Here is a 9,801-nt window from a genome sequence, read left to right as displayed (position 1 = left end):
CATTGATGTAAATACAGCACGTCTGGTAGTCAGCTTTAAAGATCGCTGCAGCGGGTGAAAGTGACCGTATCAATATGAAATTAGCTTGGGGCAAACAATGTCAAAATGTGATTCCAACATCTTTGCTAACTTATTCTAAATTGAGTTAATTGACCCATATTACCATGAACAAACCGAGTAGACTTTATTCCAAACATTTTATTCCTGTGCATGAAGTTTCAGGTACATGTATGTAGCTAAACTTGACTAATGAAGTACAGAAGTACAATGTAGAAGTGCTAATCAAAATGTAAACCATAAAACCCAAGCATGGCAATCTACATGTACATCTATTTGTAAAAGTAAACCAAAAGTTAGCTACTGTATTGCTTACATAACTGCAAGTTCCATAGGTTGGTTGAAAACTACAAAAATAGATATGTGTTAAAGCTTTAAATAATAACACAACGCTGATGGCTTTTCAAGCAAAAATTACAGCAAGCTAGTAAGTTTAACAACCCGTATCTTTATGTTCAAAATATGCCTAAGGAATGGGCTAGCAAACTGTGGCATGTAAATTACAAATCAAAAACTCTGAAACATATCTTAATCTATGGGCCTGTTGTAAGTTCTCATGTTGTGAAACGTTTTCTGCATTTGCAAGTTTATAATTTAGTATATGGCACACAACAAAACAAGATATACATGTTACATATGAAAGAGAGCATTTCAGAAAACAAATAAAAAGTTATAGTCAGAATCTGTTTTATGCTCTTAGGGACTGTACGATATTTATCAGGGGGGGAGGGCTGGTGCGTTAGGGGGGGAGGGCCATGTTAATTTTTTTTTCGGTGGTGGGAGGGCCATGTTAATTTTTTTTAGATAGGGGGGAGGGCCATGTTAATTTTTTTGAAAGAATTGTTTATACTCTTTTTGTTTTGATATCTTGACATGGCCCTAAAACTGATAAAATAAGCCTTCTGAATAGCCTAAAATGCAAGAGCTTCCGGGGGGCTTTGCCCCCCTAGGCCCCCCAAAGTGGCGCTGCCCTGGACCAGTGTTCCCGCCAGGCATACGTCATTCCGTCTACAGACTTATTTTTTTCTGGAAAGACGCACTCGGCTCGGCTGAGTTTCCCAAAATATTTAAGTTACAAAAGCGGTGCACGGTAAATACGTGAAGAATCCAAAACTATACACTTTATTTTTTATTTAAAACATTTCTTTTGTTTCAAAAAGACAAAATTTGCGGCAGAAAAAGGGGCCGCAATATTGTTGTCAAGTGTCGATCGAGTCGGCTGTGCACTGGCATTGGCGTCCGTAGCACATGCCGCGGCATGCCCCCCTCCCCAGACGGACTGTCGATCGCAGCGCCCAGCACGTCTTTTCTGGCTACTCCTTCAAGACTACACCGGCACTGATCACTGCCAAAGATGCAGCAGATCGCCCTCCTTCGTATAATGTACAATGTATAACGTTCTTGGTCTACTCTACTCTATTTAAAAAGAAATCCAGCGGTGAGCCAAAGATTTCACGCCGAAAACGGGGTTACCTGAGGTCGCACGAAACAAACGCACGCTCGTGGAAAATGACGTCGCGGCCTTGTAAAACCCGACCGATTCGATAAATTTGAGTAAAATCATCGGGCAAAGTAGAAAAAAAAAACACAAGGTGTGATGGCGCCGTTTATTCTATCCTCTGGAAAAACTACTAGCATTTGATGCGGGAGGGCGCAACATCGATCGCACGAGGTAGGCATTCTTTTAATATTCAATGCCGGAAAAAAATTGGCAGGATTTTTCCATGGGCTGACGAACTCACTGGCTAGAGCCCTGTTTGGAAGCATCAAAACCCCAAAATTTTCATATAGACATGACTGGACAAATAATACCCGGGCCAGATCACGGACTGCTGATTCCCCGAGCTTATAGTTATAACGTATTTTTGGGGAGAGGGCGGACGTCGATTACTGAAAAACGCCGGAGTAAAAAAGGCAACCGGCATCCAATCTCAAGGGCATAATTTTCGTCTCAAGTTGCAGGAAATTCTGTTTTAGAGGGTTTGAAAATCCAAATTTTCCCGGGGGAGCATGCCCCCAGACCCCTGCCCCGACGCTGTGAAAAAATCCTGGCGAGAACACTGGCCGGCGCCCTTGTGCCCTGACGTCTATACTTGTTGTATTAAGATTATTTTATCGGTTGTTTTTCTACCTGTTTAATGATGCCTGTCGGGGGGAGGGTCATGTTGATTTTTTTTAGGTGGAGGGGGAGGGTCACGTTAAAATTTTTTGAGATGGGGGGGAGGGCCATCATAAAAATTTTTGATCCGACTTCCAATGCACCAGCCCTCCCCCCCCGATAAATATCGTACGGTCCCTTAGCAAAGAGGTATATTCACATATGCATGTTATAATCATACTGATATAATGTTAAACATACATGTACATGCATGCTCTTTTAAACTAAGGGGCAATATTGGAGTGAACGGACCTGATGAGTACAACCTAGTGAAGGGCTTACATAATTAATAGCTATAAGAGAAGTGAAAAATGGCACAGTATGGCTGTACTTTATTATGATTATTACAAATCATTTTAAAAGAATTGGAATAAAACCATTTGAAGACACAAGAGAAGTGAATAGAGTGAAAGTCAGGTGTACTCCTATAATCTGAACAGACCGTAAGTCCTTGTCTGATCACTGTACAGGTAAGGGGATTCAGCACAGAATAATAGCACTGTGCCATGGACATTTCCTGCTGGGATGTTTTCAATTCCAAACAGCCAGCCACCCCTTTTTCCCATCTAAAATTACTATGGCCCTTCTTTAGGTGTTTACACCGAGTTCCATTGTATTTAGACTAACAGAAACAAGGACATACTACAATGCTACTAAAAGTAAAACAGCAATCCAAAATGTATGTTTGACAAGTCTTTTTGCTACTTAAGTTAAATACTGTATGTCCATGTACACTATAGGTACCACAGATTTCAAATGAAATCATTTCACACATTCATTACAATTGGCATGTTTCCTTGTGTATGGCTGGCCAGCTCCAAGAATAGTCAGGCCATGTAAGCTGATCCACAAAAGACATTCTACACAACACATCTATAGAAATGGTCTATGATGTCATCTTGTTTTATACATTTCATTTTCATCATGTTTGTAACACTTTAAAGTTTAGAGCTATGCCTTATTTCCACACAAACAGCTTTAGGCCTTTATACACGTAGCTGAATCCTAAAATCCCTGCTAGAACTACGTAAATTCGTATCTATCAAAAAAGTATCATATTGCACTGTTCATGTACTTGTCTTCAATGTTATTATTAAAAACTGTAGTTTCTGAACTTATTCAGGGAAAATACTACATGTAACTGCATATGTCTTCACTTGACTTGCATGTATTACCTTTGCTTGGAGTAATGCAAAGTTGAGTCAACATTTACACAATGCAATAAATAAAACTCCAACTTTTGGTTCTTCACTATTTCTCTGCATCACACAGCATCAGATACAATTATTAAGCCCTTGATTAGTACGGCTAAAGTTCAGAATGCATTGTCATTTTTCCACTGTTTCATACACTAATAAAACATACAATGAGAAGTCTGTAGTGCAGTCATAAACTGCTATATCATCCACATCAACAGTATACATTTGTACGTAGGTACTTCTAACTAAGGCCAGGTTATTTCACAATATTGCGAGCATTTGTACATGGAATAGTCCAAATATGTTTCACTCATGACTACTCCATTCGAAAGCTCAGACGTAGTTGGTCAGAAAAATTGTAACACCTCCCTTGTTACAGTTGAACTGGAGAAAAACACCACCAAGGAACAGAAGCCCGCATGCTTATGTGAGCCAGATAACACAGCAAGTATACACCACAATTCTTGCAATCCAGAATTGAACTGCAAACTACTACTGGTATACTACAGTAATCAGTAAGCAGAAAACACACCTCAAAGTCAGTTCTTGGGTTACAGCCATTTCAAAGGGAAAGTTGCAGTTCATTTTTCACGTATAAAAAATGTCTCTTGAGTACACCTGATTAGATGCATACTTTTGATTGCTTATATAAACTTCTCTCATTTAATCTACACCACCATTTTCTCTCTACTGTAACACTGGGCAAAATTGACTGGTCATATATGAGAACCGATTTGCTATACAAAACATATTATTATTGTGACATATTATAATAGGTACTCAATATTGCTTTCAAATGGCTCAATTCTTCACTATCAGTCACTTCAAAGTCTTTTCAAATACAATATATATAAGTTAGCAATGTTTACATCAGGATTTAGTTCAAATAACATATTAGTAATGCACACTATTGTTGGAGGCCTTGGTTACAACACAGGCTAAAATAGACTCCAAAAGCTCTAGGCTGGCCCTACAGCAGGAGTACTCCAGTATCCCAGTACATGGATGTACCATAGTTACCGTTAATCAACATTCCAGCCTATCTATCATGTCTGTAAATCCCAGAATCATACAGTAACATAGCATAATCTAACGCTATAGTTTTCTCGTGGGCGTGGCAACTCGCCCCCCACGTGGTCTGCGGCCCAACATCTCCAGCAGGTTGTTGATGCAGAGGTCGTTGGCCTGCCGCGCCTCCTTACAGATGGAGGTGAAGTTGAGGAAGCCGTGAGACAGCTCCTCCACCACCTGGAGCTTGTACGGGATGCCCAGGGCCTTCAGACGGTGCGCAAACATGATCGAGTCATCCAGTACAGGGTCCAAGGCACAGGGCTGCAGGACACATGGGCACAGGTTACTGTTATTTTGATATTTGCCATATCACATTTTTTTATGATGCCATTAAATGGTAGGATCTAAAACTACTTCTGACCCTTATTCATCATTTTAGTCCTGGTAGCAGTCATGCTTTTCTACCTGAAAAGAGTAACTCACCACTAGATAGACAGGAGGGAGGCCCTTCAGCAGCTCATCATCAGCCAGGAGTGGGGACATGTAGGGGTTGTTGAGGATGGGAGACGGGCGGTACCTGGTCACGTGGGATATCGAGGTCGGACTGTGTACCGGCTCCGAGGGCAGCACAACCTCCTCCGGTTTACTCTCCGTCATCTTCGATATCGCCATGGAGATCTCATCCAGGGATGGTAGAGATGGCAGAGAAAGAGAGGAGGGCCTGTTGGGGTCATCCTCTGCTGCTCTGTCCTTCTCCTTTCCTTCTGATCCTTCCTCTGGACTCTTCTCATCACTCACTCCACTTGGTGAGTCTACTTCAGTCTGTTTGTCTGTGAGGGACCACTCCGAGTCACCACTGTCTTCTTCGTAAGGAGACAACGCAATGTCCTCAAAATGGGGCTCTTTTAGATTATCTACGGTTGGTTCAGTGTTCAGTTTGCCCTGTATGACAGCAGTCTCTGTTTCCACAGTTAATACTGGTATGTCTGTTTGGACTGGCCCATCCCCACCTGGAGGGCTGGGTGAGGGGGTATGGACTTCACACAGACCACCCGACGTGTTTGTGAATAACAGTTTTGGAGCGGCTGCCCCCTCCCCACTCCTCTTGGGTTCTGTAGGAGAGGGATCAAACACCAGTCTGGCTGAGGAGAAGTTGTGCTCAGGAGTGCTGAGCTGGGGGGTGGAACTCGTGGTCGAACTGGAGGAACTGACGTCTTCTCCCGGCTTCTTCTCTTTGAGACCAGCATAAGCAGCAATGCAGCGGGACAGGATACCCATGGGGAGGAGGGGGTCCATCATGCACAGGAGACGGGAGGGGGAGGGGGTGTACCGGACCAGGAAGGGGGTGTATGCGGCAAGGACTCCATCAGGAACCTACAGAACAACAAAACCTTTGTTTTTCATCACAAGTGACATTAAAAAAGCAGGTACCTGTGATAAATATAGAATACAACACGGTGTATTCCGTATCACCCGAGGTATCGGCCCGACCCGCGGGAGGGCTGGGACCGAGGGTGATGCGGAATACACCGTGTTGTATTTCATTTATGTCATACCCACCTGAGAAAACCCATGTTTTGATGCGAAATGCGCCAGAAGTTGAACAAATTTGGTGCCCTCGAACCAAAAGTGTTGCAACAGCAATGTTCCAACGTCCGAATCAGGTATTCGAATTGCCACCCGAGCCGTATTCGGCCCGCTCGAAATGCTTCGATTTACTCGAAGAAAGCCTGTGTGATACGCCTTTCAAACCTGTGCGATACGGAAGCGTACGGCCCGGTCCGGAACACCCGTATCGAACGTTTTCGCGTCACAGGTATGACATAAAAGCAGATACAGTATACAAAAAAAGCAAAACTGATATGTTAAAACAGTGTACAAACAAATTTGTGACACAGCAGAATACCAACCCTTATGCCATAGTTAGCAGCTCTCATGGCCACAGACACACACAGGTTTCCTCCTGCACTGTCCCCAGCCAGACATACTCTCTCTGCTGTGGTGCCTGGGGTGGGAATAAACGATAACATGTCATTCCTACAAAACTACTATTGAACTGGATACTGTAATGATTACTTTTGAAAGTGACACATTTCACTATATCAGATATTGATTGTATTGTTATATTTTGTTGTAAACTAGCATGTAGACAAAAGATAAGTGCATAAATGTACAAGATATTTCTTATACGCATCCATGCACACAACGTCACAAGAGTACTGACCAAGGATGTGAGCATTCTTCAGTGCCCATGCATAAGCAAAGAAGCACTCCTCCATGGCCCTAGGGAAGGGGTGTGCAGGAGCCAGCGAGTAGTCCACAGACAGAATGGGCACGTCAATGTCCTTCGCCCAGGTCCGCAGGTACATCTGTATAATTCAGTACACAGGTCAAACTTTGCTGACATGTCTTTATATCTATGTCATCAAAGCAGGGTCAAATGAAGGTCCAGTTGAAATGTCAAGCTAATCCTGGATCTAAAAAGTCAAGGGACAACTACATGTAGACAGGAATAGCTGTATTAAGTATTTGTACCTCATGTGATTTGGAGGACTGTGCCACAAAGCCCCCTCCGTGAATATGAATGATAAGAGCATCAGACTTGGGAGCAGGAACCTTCTTCTTCGTACCCAGTTTCTCTTCCACCTGGTCCATGATGGGGGAGGAGATGTCCTCAGGCTGGGAGGGGTACAGCAAGTCTTAAAGTCTGTGTGGCCACATTTAGAGTTGCATTGTGCAAAATTCATTAAAAACACAGTGTCACATTCTGGTATGTTCCAAACCAAACCAAAATGTAACTTTAAGACAGAAAGAATCTCCCAGTTATTAATCATATTTTACCATTATAATTAAGGTGAGATGATTGGAAAGATGCATTCCTCATTACCAGGCACAGGAGGATAACACATGCTGATGAATTAACATGGCTTTTGTATACCATGTGCATCTTCACTTTTACCAAATCCACACCCACTTCTACATGTACCTCTATAATCTCAAGCTAAGAAAACATGCACACACTGCTTGATGCCAGGTTCTGGATGGGTGAGTGAGGAGAGAGAGAGAGAGGGGGGAGGGGGGCACCAAGCTACTGCAGGATGGGCACCTTTTTCTTGGTTCCCAGGTATTCCTCCAATTGTTCTATCAGATCCAGATCGTCTGGCTGGCGTTCGCAAAAACACAGTTTGTCAATCATGTTGATGTTAACAGGGGGAAAGAACAGTCACTTGATTGCTGTCCAACGTCTAAGGACAACTGGCATAACTTGTAGTTGAATATATATGGTTGTTATATTATAGTATCTGGTCCAGTTTTTGTCTTCTATCATGGTAACATTCAATAAATGAAATAAATTAGAAAAAAGCAAACAAACAAACACAAAAGGCTTAGAATAATGGTGTTAATCACATTTTTGTTTGCTTTAAGAAGTATAAATACAAATATAATTCTTTGACATTAGGATGATATAAAAGAAAGTCCAAGTGACCCAGTGTGACTGACCTGTCCCTCCCTGTTCTCGAAGCATATGAGCCTGACTTGGACAGGTCCAGGTCCAGTCTGGGAGCAGGGTGGGGTGATGGTCACCAGCTCTCCGTCCTCCAAACTGGACTCCATCTCAAACGGCATGGCAGGGATGTGGAACACTTTGTTCACATTAACTGAGCTACTCAGGAAGCCTGACATGTGCTGTGGTGGATAACATATGAAGCAATGATTATTTCAGTAAGCTAATGTACAGAGTATCTTTCCAGAAAAGTCATACTTTAGATCATATTTTTAAACACAGGTCTTTCTACTTTGCCAGTTCATTTTGAATATGAATAATGCTGACAATATAAAAGCTCAAAGGTGCAGAGAAAGATAACCTTCAGCACTGGAAGGTGACCTTTCATGACACTTATGATCAATGTCCAACTATGAGACTGTACCTGTAAAGGTCCCTCCTCAGTGATGTTCCAGAAAGCCTTACAGAAGCTGATGTCTGCTTTATCACACATGCTGACGATGGTCCGCGCACGCAGCTCAGGGTTCATGGCGTACTTCCCGCTATTGAGCAGGGACGCCAGCGCTCGTGTCAGCTGGCCATCGTGGTCGCTGTAGGCTTCCGCAAACGATGCCATTGCAGTGGAGATGGTGTGGAAGATTGGCTGCATAGAGCTACAGAACTACACAACAGATATCAAAAATCAATGGGTTTTACATTCGGATAAACTACTTGTCTGTAGTGGGCCAGAACCCATGTGTGCGCCCCGAGAGGAGACGGATAGACAGTGTCAATGAAGATCTTAGAAAACTGGACTTGCAAAAAGCCAAGCCCCTTGACAGAGGCTGATGGCATGGAGGGCAGCAATCAGACCGAAACGACTTGAGGAAACATCCAACCCCTGCAAGACAGGGAACAACAGACGCTAAACTGGATAGTGAGTGAGTGTGAGTGGTAACAGCAATGTCTTACACAGAAAGCACAAGCTGTTCTAGCACAGAATAATCAGTATTCCAGTACTTTAGAAATGTACAGAAGACTAAATACTGACTTTTGGCATCTAGTCAATTTTGGTCAATATAATTAATCACTTAAGTTATTGTGTCAATCACTGTGTGTACTAAAAATGATGATCAAAGAAATCTATGGCAAACATGATGACGTCCTACAAAAACATGTAACTTTTCCAGCTGCAGCCTAAGTAACATAATCATACTCTCACAAAAGCAATTTCAGATAAAGCATTGTGTAATCATACTAATGGTATCTGTGCTGTTGAATTCAAGGCCTCCTCTATAGAATTTCCATGCTTGTGGTGCATTTTGATCGGTATGGTGGTTAATTATGCTGTGTGGGCTTATGGAACACCAGCAAAATATACCTGTAACGTTACATGTATATTATACTCTCTACATGAGTACATGCAATCATTATATGTCTGGTGGTTTGTGGTGGGATTAGACTTGTCCTGGGTGAGATCATGTTAGATTTAGTGGTGCAGTTATGTAATTATTCATGTCTTTTATACTATTAGCTAGATTGATGTAAAAAAACTGTCTAAAATCATTTATCAAATTCAAAGAAAATTCAAATCAAATGTTTGCATTTCAGGTAATGAATTCTGTTGTTGATAATAACACTGTCATTTTACAGCAATATCAACAACAGGTTTTGGCAACCATACATGATTATTATGTGGCTCCATTTATACTTTAGGCTGCAATCCCATCTGTTTCAATGTTAACCAAATTGCTCCAATAATGCTAATTGCCAAATACATGTACTCTGTACGTCGATGTAGGTTAGACATCCAGGTAATAAGATACGCCAAAAATAGTTACTCAAGCAACTGGATATGGTTTGAAACGGTCAGACGTTTCGGATAGAATCCA

At 42.1% G+C, this 9,801-nt stretch overlaps 1 protein-coding gene across 2 annotated transcripts in view; it reads right to left on the bottom strand.

Annotated features, from left to right (window-relative positions):
* Window positions 1-2,527: 2,527 nt before the first annotated feature.
* LOC118424806 (hormone-sensitive lipase-like) overlaps window positions 2,528-9,801 on the bottom strand; it is an 11,445-nt gene continuing 4,171 nt past the window's right edge. The window contains exons 3-10 of one of the 2 annotated variants that reach the window (XM_035833591.1): window positions 8,355-8,591; window positions 7,927-8,112; window positions 7,532-7,588; window positions 6,961-7,104; window positions 6,650-6,794; window positions 6,336-6,430; window positions 4,909-5,799; window positions 2,528-4,746 (exon numbers count right to left, since the gene is read on the bottom strand). In XM_035833591.1, coding sequence (XP_035689484.1) covers window positions 4,510-4,746; window positions 4,909-5,799; window positions 6,336-6,430; window positions 6,650-6,794; window positions 6,961-7,104; window positions 7,532-7,588; window positions 7,927-8,112; window positions 8,355-8,591 — 1,992 coding nt within the window. In that variant the 3' untranslated portion in view covers window positions 2,528-4,509. The remainder of the gene's footprint in view (window positions 4,747-4,908; window positions 5,800-6,335; window positions 6,431-6,649; window positions 6,795-6,960; window positions 7,105-7,531; window positions 7,589-7,926; window positions 8,113-8,354; window positions 8,592-9,801) is intronic. The other variant, XM_035833601.1, reaches the window with a different exon arrangement.

The sequence above is a fragment of the Branchiostoma floridae genome, chromosome 1 (assembly GCF_000003815.2).
Source record: "Branchiostoma floridae strain S238N-H82 chromosome 1, Bfl_VNyyK, whole genome shotgun sequence".
NCBI classification, from domain to species: Eukaryota; Metazoa; Chordata; class Leptocardii; order Amphioxiformes; family Branchiostomatidae; genus Branchiostoma; species Branchiostoma floridae.
This window is presented reverse-complemented; position numbering and strand designations above follow the sequence as displayed.